The 15,712-nt window shown below is 39.0% G+C and overlaps 1 protein-coding gene across 3 annotated transcripts in view; it reads left to right on the top strand.

The window, feature by feature from the left end:
* Positions 1-15,712, top strand: part of trappc9 (trafficking protein particle complex 9) — a 219,418-nt gene that overhangs the window by 36,530 nt on the left and 167,176 nt on the right. For all 3 annotated transcript variants that reach the window (XM_038724731.1, XM_038724732.1, XM_038724730.1), the window contains 3 exons: positions 8,558-8,643; positions 15,144-15,270; positions 15,471-15,603. In XM_038724731.1, the coding sequence (XP_038580659.1) occupies positions 8,558-8,643; positions 15,144-15,270; positions 15,471-15,603 (346 nt within the window). The remainder of the gene's footprint in view (positions 1-8,557; positions 8,644-15,143; positions 15,271-15,470; positions 15,604-15,712) is intronic.

Genomic DNA, 15,712 nt, shown 5'->3' with positions numbered 1-15,712 from the left:
CGAACTGTCAGCGGTCTGAGTTGCACTGTGGGTAATGTAGGTAGCATATTTTGACAAGAAAGAATGTATGGAAAAAAGATGATATCTCTGGTGCTACAGCATCGATTTTGTTCATTTAAAAAAGAAAAAAAAAAAAACTCCATTGTGAGTCTGACCATGTTGTAGAAGTGCAACGCTAAATGCTCATGATGAGTACGATTCAAAGGGCAGCAATGCAATGACAAAACGTTTATTGATTCATCTTTAATTTCACATCATTTTGGACCATTACTATTACCATATCTGTGTACAAATAGTTGGCAAAATTAGAGCAGATCATAAATATACAACACCCCAAAAGCTTGGAAAAAGTCATCTAGTTGCTTTTGATGCTCTCCACAATGATTTTACATCCATGGCCCTTCACATAAGCCATTTTGGGCCTTATCACCTAAGCCTTATAACTGCAGAATCTAGGGATGCACCAAAATTAAAATTGTTGGCTGAAGCAGAAACCGAATATAATAAAAAAATTTGCAGAGCACCAAAAAAGTACATTCACATTTTTTCCATTTATTTTTCCTTTTTTTCTTACCATTGCATAAATTTAATAGTCAAAATGTGCTTTTTACGCTTTGTTTCCCAAAGGATTTGGAGAGACTATGACCCCGAGAGGGTCCGGTAAAGTAAATTACACGTGTCCATTTAATTTTAATGGACACATGTAATATGTTTTATACTTTCTGTGAATATAATCCAATTAAGCTTTTTTTCCATACTATATAGACACCTTATTTTGAAAACCGGACGTTGTCACATGTGTATCCTCGCTCTAAATTCATGTCTGACCCAATTTGATAAATAATTTTGTATGTGGTTCTCGTACGGCATAACATGAAGACTTCACAGTCTCTCTTCAGGTAGGACTCTCATACTGCAACACTTGTCTTTGTAAAGAGAGAAACTGACAGGATAAAGTCTCTAACCTGCCTGTCAGCTCGCACTGGTCCGTTTCAGTGGATTTACCATAAATGCTTAAATATGCGTGCACTCCAAATTTAGGTGTGGCTAGCTGAGAATCGCCTTCTCACAGACGAGTGACAGAAACACTAAAAGTGGGTCAGACAGTTTGTTGCCATTTTTGGATAGACATTCAGTCCATCCCTAGCAGAATCATTATATATAGGACTGTTCATGTTTGCCTTTTGTGTCTTAATTTACAGGTTAATGTTAATCTTTTCATCTGCTCTGCAAGCTTTCATAGTCACTTTCTGCTGCGCTCTCTCATTTGCTCACCCACACACTCGCTACACACATTACGCACTGCCCAGTTAACATAGAAAATAGCTTTTTGACATTTGTGAATGAATTCAGAATTGTCCATGTTGCAATGCATTTAAGAATCAATTTTTTCCCCCAGCCCCAAATTTGATTGTTTGGTTGAACATCCTTAGCAGTCCTTGACTGGCTGAAGTCTATCACCCGTTGACATTAGTAGTATTTTCACTTAGATTGTGTTTGCTCCTTAATTGGATGGATGGTTTATGTTCTTGGGAATATTCTAGTTCCCCTTTCATTGATATTGAACATCCTATCATGGCAGAAACAAGAAGGATTCCTTCTGGGGATATCATTGCACTGGCTTTTGATGGAACCCCAGTCAGTCTCTTGAGATAAGTCTCTCGACTCCAGGCTTATCTCTGTTTCCCTGTCAAACTAGATGACTGTCACTTCCACCTTAATGATGATATTGGCCAGCTGCTGTCAATTGTCTCTGATGGTATGTCTGCAATAACTGTAGATATCCAATGTATGAGGTATACATAAATACTGTAAGATTTCTTTGTCCACAGACTAACAAGTCAGCTTCAGGTTGTAGACAACAGCAACATGTTGCCAGTGCTGAGTCAGGGACAGCATGCCGGGCCCCCTTTATCTCTTAGCACTTTGAAGCCCTTTGAGGTCCGTCCCTGGCCCTTTGAAGCAGAAGTTTCAGTCTTTTGTGTCAGAGTATATTTTTATCAAAGCGTAGTTGTGAAATCAATACCCAGCCTAACTCACAGAGCAATCCATGAAAAATATGACAAATACTGATGCCATTTGTAATATAGTCAGTCGGGTTTGTAATGTAATAATGGCGCTGCTTTCACTGCAGCTTTTTGTCATTTACATTAGTATTCTTTCCCTGTTTTTTCATTTTGTCATGTCGTTTTGTCATTTAAATTGTTGCTTGTTTTTGTTAGTCTGGGTCTGACTAATAACCAAAGCCTTTGAGTAGTTTGTGTCTTCTTTGCTTGCGTTAGAAAACTGCTTCTTTTTTATGTGCTTTTCATGCTGATATTAGTCTATAATTTATGTGAAAACGTCAACCTATATTACTCATCGGGTTATTAGCATTTTTGTTTAGATTTTGCACTGATATAACCATTTTATTGTTAGTAGGTTACCACATTGTTACCAACTATAATATAACTAACTAGTTTTGGTATCTTTAAATGTGTTTCCCTATTATTCCACATTGTTTGTAGCCTTTCATTTTCCAGTTACATACATTTTAATGTAATATTACCCAGACATACCCATTGTAAATAGCAAGATATTACCTGTTTATTGCTTTGGTGATTACATAGTAGTACTTATTACCTCTTTATTGTCCAACTATTATTATCATGTTTTTAACAAGCTGTAATGTAAAGCAAACAGCCAATACCCATACCCTCAAGTTGCTCTTTTCTTTTGATTAGGATATACAGATGTTGAAAGACAGATATTCCTCTGGTGCAGTATGGCGTTGTGAGGCTTTGGAGATTAATTCAAACATGCCTTTCCCTCTCAGTCCGTCTGCCTCTGGGGGGCTAGCGGCCAGCTAACAAAGTTAAGATTCTCTCTAAATTCCTTCAAGGCATCTCCCAGCACGCCAGAACTGTAGAAACCAAGTCTTTGAACAATGGGTCAACTGCGCACATGCATTCATCACACAATGGCCACTTGCGGGCTTGGCCTATCATATAGAACACAGTATTATTTCTGCTTTCACAGACAATTGCAGACAGGGCTGTATGAAATCAGCCGCAACCTTATTTGCCCTAATTAATGACCTAACACAACTATTTAACCTGAAAAATATTTGGGTGTAGTATGTTCTTGCCATGTCGTCATTGAAATGCGCACTGTAGGAAGATTCTTGAGGACTTCATTATTCTCCCATATGTGCCAGGGTGTAAACCTTTACAGCTTTAGAGTAAACTATCCCTTCCCACTCATTCATTTAACTGATGGGGAACCAAAATCTTTAGTATTCTGTGCTTGGCTCTGGCAATTGAGGTGTGTGTGTGTGTGGACACTCACAATATATGTGCATGTATTTTCTTGCTCTTCAAGTCACATGCTATGAATCAGGTTGATGTTCAGCCATAAAAGAAGGGGTCCTCTAATGGGAGACTGTTTTCCCTATAATTGCTCTGAGGCTCAATTTTAAGAAGTGTGTAGTCTACGGCTATCCATTCTCTTTGATGTGGGTGATAGGCTATCTATTACAGTGGTATATGGGCGTACAGGGAGGTCAATTTACTTCCTCTTCATCTAGTCTTCATAGGGCAAGAGGGACACCGTGCGGTCTTTAAGGGCTTGGACAATTACACATTTTCTATTGTTTTTGCTCTGTATACCGGGTCTTTCCTGGCTCCAAATGAGGCTCTGATACTATCCAGTTACGTGCACAAACATGCATGAGCACCGTGTCCTCAACTGGCTCTAGCTTACTTTTTACAAGCAAAGTGTTTTAATAATTATATAATTGACAATTATTATGTTAATACAACATAAAAGCCAGTGTATTAATTTACAGTATACAAACAGGAAGATGTTGATAACATCAGCTGTTATTTTCATTTATACATCACAGGTCCTCTTGCAGTGTAATAAATGTGAATTCCTGGATATTAAATACAAAATATCACCTGCAATTTTCTGTAGCGGTTCCACTAATATTTGTTTTTACTAAAGCATGTCACACGCCATGGTTAAGCTCTGTTTGAGACTAAGAACACAACTACAAATACTGATATACTGAATATTCTGCTAGCAAAACATAATTTATGTAGACCTCCTGTTTTTGAACCATTTAAAACTGAATTAAAAAAATAAGTCATCCCCTTCTCATACTTTAACAAGACACTTTTTTTAATCTATCTTCAGTCTTTTTGTTTATCTTACTTCCTAATAAAAATATTTTGCGTTTATCAGTATATGTGGCAGTCATGTTCTCAGGTATGGGTACTGAACTTTTGTGTTTGATAAAGTGCAAAAAAAGTCAGTCACACATTGTTCACAAACACAGACTGCCATTTGCAACAGCGTTATCAAATACCTGCTGGTTATATACATTAAAACACGGAACTGCAGGGAAAATGAGTATATATATATTTTTTCTTTAGTGATTATTGTTGCTGTGTAGACCTTACCAGCGGAATCCCTGTGGTCCAGCATTTTTCTTCTTCTCTGGACGTTTTGGCAGCGTCTTTCCCAGTGCACTGTGCTGGTTACGATACAGCATCACCACTGCGTAGTGCCACAATTTGCATACAAGCGACAGAAATCAGTGTAACCCTTGTTAGAAAATACTGTTTACCATGAAGACACCAGTTAGAGTTTTGCAGAGATCAAATCTGGCAGAGGTGGCAACCACATAATTCTCTATTCAGGAAAAACCCTGGTACAACTATAAGTATAAATTACTGACTTGAGGGTGTTCATATCCATAGTAAGTTGAGCAGTGTCGGACTTGTTTCATACACTGTCTCCGAATTTTAGAATAATATAGCTGGGGAGTGATCCTCAAACGTGTTTTTAGGGCCAAACAGTGGAAAGATCTTGGCTAAGTCACCTGACCTCAGTCCAACAGAGCGTGTTACACTGGCTAAAATCCAGATTGAAGGCAAAAGATTAATTAATGTCGGCATTTGGCCTCACAGGGCCTGTAGTAGAGACAGATGATTGTTTCCATTGGCCAAAGTTCCCAGAATCAGAAATACTATACATACATGTAAGAAATATCTCTAATTGTTAATTATTATACCCATTCAAGCTTTCAGCATGTTATTTTGTGGCCTAGTTTCTCTTTCAGAATCACACAGTGGGACAGCATCATGATTTATCAAGATAAATAAATCCTGAGTGGCAAGGCAGCCTTGATGTCAGTTTGCCCCAGTGGCCACCCATGGTATTGCAACACAAAATCCTGTGGTGTTGTGTGTGCTGTGGCCCAAGAATACATTTTTTTTAACACAAACCACCATTATGAAATAGACATATGTAAAACTGGTGAAAGGACACCCCAACTGCAAACAATATAATTGAATACTGAGTTTTTAAACCATGGTAGTTAATTTGCAAAACTTTCCCAATAGAACGAACGAACACCAGAAAGCTGATGTTTTGTGTTTAATTCAGATGAATGAGCGCCAACTTGGAGTTCGGTATGTTGGTATGCAGTTCTTATAATACATCCACAGTCAGCATGATGGTCAGGGAAAAAACAGCTGGATATTTCAGATTGCTGCCATGTTGGGGCAAAAAAGGCCCCTATTTAAGGCTCCTTTCAGACCAATAAGAATTCTGCATTAAGAGACACAACGTACTCATTTAGCTCCATTTTAAAAAATGCAAGGTTGTGTAGCAATTTAAAAAAAATAAATCTGGATCAACTGTTGCTGCAACGCAATGCAACTTCATCCATCAAGTCGTACATGTTTGATAGAGGACCCGATTGTTGAGACAAAATAATGAATGAAATGCCAAAAAGATCCCCAGTCAGACTCGTCAGTGGACATTTTGAATACATGGTCAGCATCTTTAATCCCTAGGTCACTGGTACAGCCGATACAGACATCACACATACATAAAAACATAAGAAATCATGGCAGTGGGACTTGACTCAGGATTATTTTATCAAGCTACTATTTCTAAAGTCGAACAGATAAAGCATGGGCTGTTTAAATTCTTCTATTTACAGAATTAACTAAATGTCCTCCAGAAATGCGTCTCCATCTCAGGCTCTAATGACTCGTAATTTCAAACAAGCTGAGAAGCTCAACTTTATGTTTGAATATTTTCCCCTACTCTGAGGTCGCTTCACTTTTTTGCTCCAATGCCCAGGCGTGGTGTGCATGTATTATTCAGTATAAATAAGATTAATCCTGCTGATAGGTTTACAAAATATTTCTCTGTAGGATGCAATCGAAGCAGTAAACATCTTCAGTTCTGTCTCTGGTCAATAAAAGATGATTTTCACAGCACACGAGAGACAGTTTGACAAAATAATTTAACTAACCATGCACTGAGTCAAAACATTCATTATTGCTTTGCACGCTGCCGTTTCAAAGAGCTGAAGTCTTTGGAGATCTGTGCAGAAGCTCAGCGGCCACTTGAAGAGTTTGCACTGAGGCAACACAAATGGCAGCAATCCACTTGTTTCTCTATTTTCTGAGGTATATTTCACACTTAATTGGCTAGCTATGAGTGCATGCCTCTGAGCCAGACCTGAGGTTGTGTGGGTCTTTCAAGACATTCATTTCGTATCTTTCTTTTGACTGACTTAATTTCCCAAGGTGCCTGGCTAGAGTTTGCCTTCTATAAATCTCTTTTCCTGCCAGCGTCTGAGCTGGGATTTTTAGGCTCTCTTTTGCAAGTTTATGTACAGCAATGGACTTTCCAAATGGACTAGAATAATTTACATTTCAAAATGGAGATGGGTACGGCTACAGTGGGACTAAAGTAACTTTTCAATCCAAAAACCTTTAAACAACTCATTGAGGAATGATGGATGCTGCAGTGCAGAGCTGTTATTTCATCCCCCCCCCCCCCCCCCTAAAAAGTTGTTTCTAATATTCAAGTTTTCTCTGAGGATATCAATAACTGCAGCTTTTCTTTGAATCTTTTCCTAATGTTTGACCTTGAATACAGCACCCATAATGCAATACAAACTTGCCTTTAGGGTTTATGTTTATGTTGTGGTCCTAACATAATTTGATCTTATTGTACCTTCTGTTAGCTCGCCACGATAGTTTGGTAAATTTCATTCTTTGAACTAACAATGACCCATTGAAATCATCCTATTATACCTTACAGCTGTAGCATCAGTTCAAATTATTACATACACACACACACAAAAAAAAGATTTATATAGGTTACATGGCCCAAAGTATGTCTACACCCGCTCATTACACCTATATGTGATTACTGAACATCTTATTCCAAAAACATGTGCTTTAACATGCTGCGAAAAAATAACACCCGCAGGTTCATCCAAGGCAAAAACGTTGAACCTGGCTCAACTTTTGCTAGACTATCAAATACGAGCTGGCGCACATTTCTGGAATACTACTTTGTGACGTGTATTTTACTGTTTACTTTTGGATCGTTGCAATGAAAAATAAAATGGTTTCTGTGGTGATAACGTTGCAGAGTAGAATCCTTCCTCATAGGTCATAAACTGCTGTACGGGACTTATCATCTCATTGGCCTTCAGACTCATGAATACGTTACTCCAACTTGTGCATCATAGTTCATCATCTTACTGGTCCCAGAATCAACACTTTTTTCTTACACATGGCTAGTTTTGGTCAGAGCGCCCACTTGGTGAAAACGGCACTAATGTTGAATTGAAAATTTGTAATCTGTAAAAAAGCAAACAAACAACCTAATCGTAAAAATGACACGTTGTGGTTTCAGGAGGAGTTATTTACCAGACTGTTTCTTGGCAGGGCACATTCTCAGCTGACAACGAGTAACTGTGAACTGCTCTGGGCCAAGAAATAATCCGGCATGGGGCACTTGTATGGTTTAGGGGTTAAGACGCCGAACATGAGCCGCAATGTCCTGATTCGAATCTGGCATAAAATGTTACAAAAAACTAATAAAAAAAAAAAGAAAAACGAAGAAACCGGCACATTAAAAAAAGAGCTTTAGAGGGTTTTAGTTGGATTTTGTTACCTTTAGACATAGCCAGGCCAGCTGTTTATGCCTTTTTCCAGTCTTTCAGGTTTACAGTTACACTGAAATGCTTCCTTGCTGGGAGTTGTATGAAGCTAGAGCTAGCAGGGGATTAGCTTAGTTTTGCACACAAGTCCATGTAAAAACTACAAATTGGTAATTTTACATTTCTGTTTGTGTGTGTTAATTGAACAAACAATGGAATGTGTTAATTTGTCAAATTTAGGAGTAAAACTCAGGAGAGAGCCAGCTGCTGGCAAGATTTGAGAGTGGTATCATTCTTCCCATCTAACTTGTGGCAAGGAAGCAAATGAGCGTATTTACCAAAATGTCAAACTGTTTAAAGATACTTTAAAGAAGCCTGGTGCAACTGAAGTGTAACAAACTGGATGAGCTTACAGGCGCTCTGTGATTATTCAGGAAGATTTTATTTATTTTATATTCTATAATTTACATCATCTATCACTGACTTTTGGTCTTTAAAAGCAATGTAGCTTAATGGTGTAGCTCAGCTCATTAATTATAAATGGGTTTAAATACCACTGACATCTTCATTCTAATCTTTTATCTCATTTTCTTTTCCCAGACTTCCAGTGGGTTCAAGGAGATGTTTGTGAAGTGCAGCTCATGGTCTACAACCCCATGCCTTATGAACTTCGTGTGGAGAACATGGTCAGTGAAAGTTATTACACATAAACTTCAAATGTACTGTAATAGCATGCTTTAAAGGAGAATCAGTGGTTTAAATCAGAATATTTGAATATCTAGCCACTGCTTTGTGAAAACAGGAGGTTGCTGACACACTTGTCTCGCTGTAGTAATAGAAACAGTCCCTCTGGACCCACCTAAGAATTGCAACAGTGATAATGCTTTGTAGTCATCCTTGATAGCCTTATTAAGGTCCCTTAAAAGCTTTTTTGACAGTTTAATACTGTAATGATTGTATGAGATGGTGAGAACAAACCCTTCTCGCTCCTGACAGTAAGAAAACAGCACTAGGGAGAGGCACACCCCCTCTAGTGCCATTACTTTTTATGTTTTCACACACCATCCTGTCAGACCAGATAGGTTCTATATTGAGGTAAGCGTAAGACCATTTGCTCTTCTTTTTTGTGCAAAATAAAGTTCGGAAAGAGCCATCAGACATCAGGGAGTCCGGTTTAATTGTATTCTTTAATGGCTTCTTGGTGGCTGCAGCTTTTTACATTTACCACATTTCCTTATTAAAGGACCTCCCACTGTAACGCAGACCTACACTTCACGACATCCAATTATGTACTTTGTCATTCCCTTTCCTCTCCTTTTCAAACGCACACATCCACACACGCACCAGTTGAGCCACTTTATCAGGTTAAAGGGTGCAAAGGATTGCCAAATAAATTGCTGTTCTTCCTGCTCAGTGCTGTTTCTGTTTTTGCAATGACGTTGGACAATGCAAAGCAATCATCAGGCTCAATAAAAGGCCAGCGGGGAGAGGTCTACTTTCAGCTGCTAGGTAGAGAACAGTGGCTCATGCAGGTTCGTGCGCAATATACTACCTGTCAAAAGTGATGTTGCCTTTAATTACTTGGAAAGTCGAGCACAAATTGCTATGAAAGTTTCGTGGCAGTGTGTGAACGGAGACAGTGGCTTCTTAATTGTGGCGGCTGTCTCAGAGCTGATGCCAAACAGACTTGGACAGGTCTTGCTGGTTGATTTATCCAAACCGCATCGTCTGATAACAGCACATGCTGTTGCAGACATAAGAAATCCAGGCGGCCCCCAGTTTCGAACATCTGGAAGGTGTTTAAACTGGAGGAATAATCACCAGCCTGTTGACTCTGAGTGTGTATTAAAGCTCCAGTGAGCCAAATTTGTGTCTGATAAATATCATATCATATATATATATATATGGAAAAGTGTTCCATGCCTCCAAATATACAGTAGTTGACTGTCACCATTGAAAATATTGATTCAGAACTTGAATAACACATACATGCTGTGTTAAGTTTACTGACATGTACATTAGCTCAAAAATGATTCATATATTAGTTGATAAACACATATTTAAAAATTTTGATACTCAGTTAATCAAAATCATCAAAATTCTAAACATTTGCTATTTCCAGCTTGGACTACTGCCACAATGCAAAGATGCCACCTTGGACTTTCCCCAATATGCATTCACCTTCATATGTTAAAGTTGGGGTTTGAAAGTATCCCTCTGAAGAAATCCCACCCCCTCCCTGCAGGCCTCCCTCCAAAGCCACTCCCCCAATACACATTTTCATGTGCAGTGCAGGGGCAGAGTGTGCTCTGGTAGGCACATAGGCAGTTTCAGAGTGAATAACCATACAGTACTGTGCAAATGGTTTAGGCAGGTGTGGAAAATGCTGTAAAGTAAGAATGCTTTCAGAAATATATATGTTAATAAATTGTGTTTATCGGTCAACTAAATGCAAAGTGAGTGAACAGAAGAAAAGTATAAATCGAATCAATATTTGATGTGACCACCCGTTGCCTTCAAAACAGCATCAGTTCTTCTAGGTACACTTCAGCATAGTTTTTGAAGGAACTCTGCAGGTAGGTTGACCCAAACATGTTGGAGAACTCCCCACACTTTTTCTGTGGATTTAGGCAACCTCAGTTTCTTCTCTCTCTTAAGGTAATCCCAGACAGACTCGATGATGTTGAGATCAAAGCTCTGCGGGCGCCATACTATCACTTCCAGGACTTCTTTACGCTGAAGATAGTCCTTAATGACTTCCACTGTATGGTTGGGGTCTTTGTCCTGATGTAGAATAAATCAGATGCCTCCCTGATGTTATTGCATGATGAATGGTATTGAATGAATATTCTGACTAAATCCCCAACTGCTGTAGAGTACAGAAATGCTACTCCAAACTTGCAAGAACCTCCACTATGCTTCACAGTTGCCTGCAGACACTCATTCTTGTACTGCTCCTCAGCACTGTGCAGTAAATGGCAGGTTGAACAGGGCTAATTAAAAAGGTTGGTATAAGCTTCAAATGTCAGTACAAAAAGAATTAACCATAAATAAAAGAGGAAAATAAATAAATAACAAATGGCCAACTGCCATTTTAATCTTCAATTACTATATAATTTTAATTTAAGATAACCACATTATTAAAAAAAAAACCAACAAATCTTTATTTATTATGAAAATAATTATTAGTTGCAGCCCCCAGGAATATTGTTGGGCTGGACAGTGATTTTACAGTAGTGGCCCCAGTAAGAATTGCACGTGACACCCTTCATAGTCAATATAAAGAAAATAAATGACTTTTTTTCTGATTGTTACAAAACTGCTAAATGACTCAGTGAGTGTACAAAATAAAATTGCCATACAAGTGAAAATGTTTTGAAGAGTTATATCAGTTAATCATTTTTTGTGGCATTCACGTGTGTGAGGAGTTAGCAGGCTCAGCAGCAGAAGGACTCTGCAAAAGCCTGAAGAGCCTGCCTGGCGTGTGCACTTGATGAGTAATTTGAATTGTGCCATCTGAGTTCGGGAAGTTCCAGTACTTCTCACAACATCTATAAGTTGTGTCCGTGAGGTGAAACAGTCAAACAGGCAAGGTCAGATAGTGATGAGGACATCATTAACTCAGGTAACTACAGGTGAATTGATCAGGCAAACACACAGATGGAGGCTGAAGCCCTTCGTAGCTCCATGGCAGCTGGGAACCTCAGGTGGTGTTGTAGAGTCACGCAGGTGGAGACAGACAGGGTGACGCAAGCTGCCGAGAGCTCCTCTGTACCCCAGACAAAGTGACTGCCTCTAGACCGGAGCAACCATCCATCCACTGTACATAAACTAGCACTCTGAAAAACACAGGAAAACTAACACACACGCACACACAATGTCACTTTCCAGTCTTCCTGCACCAAGGTGACCCTGTAGTTTGGCAAGACAGCCCCCCCCCCCCTCAGTCACCACACAACTTCAGCACTAATACCCAGCTTTGCTTTGCTTTGTGCATTATTGATTTTCTATTAAAGTGGTGCTTTTACCACAACCCCCACCACTACCCTTTCATTTTCAGAGGGGTCACTGGCAGATGCTTGTGTCATTCTCCCCCACAAACAAGTGTGGGATATTTATTTGCTTTTTCTCAAAACGACAAATGACACTTTTAGTTCTGTCTCTCGATTACTGAACTTATGTCAGCTGACTTATTTGCAGTAAAGATGGATTCATCCTTTCTTTCAATAATGAAACAACTGTAATAACATTAATAACAATAAAACAAACTGTTTATTTAATGTGCAGTGTTGAAATTTTGAGCCAAATTAATACCAAGAGAAATTCTAGTCTTGGGACTCTGTTCATTGTGTTGTCTTGCTTTCCCCGCATGATGTTTTTGTTGCTTTCTGATGTGCAGTTATGTGCCAGAACAAAGAAATAATCACAGTCATAAATAAGAATCATACCATTATCAAAATATTTGTTAAAGCAAAATAAAAGGTTAACTGCATACTGTCAGTATTGTACAGCTCATTGAAGCTCAAACAATACAATTCACTTGCTCTAATCATTTTTGTTCATTAAAGAGGCTAATTTTCAAGGCTGAATACAAATGAACTCTTTCTAGTAGGTTAACACTGATACTTCTATTTTCCAACAAAGCCGTATAATGTGAAGTGAAAGCAAGGACAGTTTAAATCACAGCCGAGTCAGCTCAGAGACTCAGCTCTTCGGCAGCCTTCCCTCTAGTGAGGTAGTGTCTGCTGTTAGGGATTGATGCAGTCATTACGTCACCTTAGTCTGCCTCGTGCAACCAGGCAGTGTGTACTGGGAATGTAAATAGTGTCATTCTGAGGGGGCATGAGTACACATTCAAAGAAAACTTTAAAGCCACATGAAGGACTTTTCTGACAAAAGGGACTTAGTTGATATAGCCTGTTTTTGTCGCTGCAGCCAATTTGACAACTATACTCTGTGTACTTCAAATGTATGCATTAATAAAATATTTTTTTATCATAGCTTATTAAGATTGTACAGTTGACGTCACAGCCCGTAACAGTGGTCGTACAGGCGAGCAGAAATCACGTGTTGGAATGCTGCAGTACCTAGTTTCAGATGAGAAAGTCTTCTCAAAGAAAATTTCCAGACACGAGTAGACTGCACAAATAGAAGGACAAGTACCAGACACGCTCCTTTCAGCAAATACCACAGAAATGCATGGATATCTGCAATTAAAAGTGAGATGTTGGGGTCAGAAAACTAAAGAAAAGACCATTGCTGTGGTTGAGTTTGGAGCTGAGAGTTCACGGGCCAAATCCCTGTTAAACTAACAACATCCTCAACTGAATTTTAAGTTTGGAGCTCGTCATAAAATGTTACCATACTACACGCTTTACTAAGAGGGTGAAAATCATAGACGTTACACCTGCTTAATATTGAACACTGTTACTTTGAGCACCCCTATTGTGTCACTAGACTCTCCTCATTCAAATAAATGATGGCGCTGCGTTATCTCAAGCAGTGTTGTTAAAAGGGGTGTTTCTTTGGGAAACTTCATGTTGGATTTGTTAAAGTATGAGTAATGGTATGTAATAAGTATGGGAGCGTACCAATCAGGAACCTCCATTAAGTTACCAAAGTACCGTCATTACGACGTTGCTATCTTTAGGACAGACCAGGTGTCACATGCATGCATTTCCCTTATTATACCACTGCATCTCTATGTAGCACTTTGGAGCTCTGAGATAAGTGGTATGAGACTAGAAACTCCTTTAAATGATTGTTTCTTTAAAAAGCTATTAATTTTGCACTGCAGTTCATGGACCTGGTGCATTGTTTCTGACCTTTAAGCTTGTGCTTGGAGATAAATCAGGTCAACAAGTAAATACTGTATGTCTCGATTGCTCTTTCAGGACGTCCTAATTGTTCTGGCCAGATACGAGGTCATATTTAAAATAATTTTATCATGAAAAGTGTATTACAACCTGGGTTTTACTTTCAATCATTTCGAAAGTTAAAATTTTTTGCTGTCCTTCATATGAGTAATAATAATTCTGCGTTTACCAGTTTAATTGCTGACGTCTGGGAACGCAGTGACAAGGCTAAAAAGAAATCTGACCGTTTAAGAAACAACTTGTTTGATTGTCTGGCCATGTTCCCATTGCATACAATGTCATTGTAACCGATAGAAATGATGGTCAGAACTGAGATAACAAGACCCAAGTTGTAAGAAACTAGAATGAGCCTTGGAGCAATTACAAGATATAATTGGTATTTCGGAGTGTATTCAGATTCATTCAAAATGACCCTTTGGACCGGGAGCTCTAGATTTCTCAATGCATAAAAAAACCTTGGCATGCGATATTCTGGTCTCTGCAGTGCTTAGTGGGAATTTGGACTGCTGAATTTGAAACCTGTCTCATCCCCCTTCCTTCTGTGTTATGATCTGTAGGACTTATTTTCAGTCACTTTTCAGGGACACATGGCTCAAGTGGCCATTTCCCACGGAGAGCAATTTTCTCCAATGGAAATGGCCATCTCATGCTGACAGAGATTTAATCTTTAGGACATCGTGGCCAATTAAGATGACGAATCACATGCAATAGCTGGAGAGATACTTCACAGTGAACTGTCGGTTACTGGTGAATTAGACAGCTGCACATCACTCTGCTTTTTTCAGAAAGAAAACTAATGGGGTCCATGTTAGCATGTAGTGCGCAAAGAGTCAAATGAGATTTGAGATGATTATTTGTAGAAGCCTCATAATCAGTTTTGTACCAATTGTTTTACTAGTTATGTTTTTTTCTGGCTTTGAAAAATAGCTGATATCTGCACAAAACATTGTCACTAAGGTGTCGGAAAGCAGAGTTTTTTTTAAATTCTATATTTACGTTATTGCTGAACCAGACTTATGGGTCAAAAACAAGCTTTTCTTATAATAATATAGAAACAAGAGCAACTATGGTGCTATTTTATGTATGTGCTAACAAAAAAGTGCAAGAATTCCAAAGTTTTTGAGGTCTCGCAATATATTGTATTTTCATATTTTCATCTCAGCTGGCTCATGCTATCGTTAGCCAAGAACTTTCAATTATGGTTTAGAACTGATTTTACATCTGTGTCCTTTATGCTTCAATGAAAGTTTGGCATTTGTTTCTACACATATATTCTGATTAAGCCCCATCCTATTGCATCTTGTTTTCAGGGTTTGCTGACCTCTGGAGTGGAGTTTGAATCCCTGCCTGCTGCGCTGTCCCTGCCTGCAGAGTCTGGCCTGTATCCCGTCACTCTTGTTGGCGTCCCACGTACGGCTGGCAACATCACTGTGAATGGTGAGTCTAGCTGAGAACCTGTTCAGTTACTCAGATGTTGCCCATAATACTAAGCTGGTCAAATCAGCTGTGATTACTGTTGCATACAGTTGTATCAGAAACAAATGTTAGCCTTTATGTTAACTTTGGGCTCACCATCTGTTCTTGGAAACATCATCCACTCCAGCTAAACATTTCATACATTCTGCATTTAAACCCAGGTTACCACACGTCAGTGTTTGGTGTGACCAGTGATTGCCTGCTGGAGGGCCTGCCTGGCGTGAAGACTAGTGGCTGTTTGGTGGAGGTCATTCCCGCTCTTCCTCGTCTCCAGCTCAGCACATCGCTACCACGGTGAGAAACTCTCTGAACCCCAACTGTGTCACTTTCATGCTTTTACCTTGCCACTAAAGTTATGAGGATCAGTTTAACTTAACACCAACACAGTAGATAACAGTCAAAC

The sequence above is a fragment of the Micropterus salmoides genome, unplaced genomic scaffold, assembly GCF_014851395.1.
Source record: "Micropterus salmoides isolate LMB-PRFRI ecotype aquatic unplaced genomic scaffold, ASM1485139v1 Ms_hic_scaffold_17, whole genome shotgun sequence".
NCBI classification, from domain to species: Eukaryota; Metazoa; Chordata; class Actinopteri; order Centrarchiformes; family Centrarchidae; genus Micropterus; species Micropterus salmoides.
The sequence above is the reverse complement of the archived record's forward strand: the minus strand, read 5'-3'. Positions and strand labels throughout refer to the sequence as shown.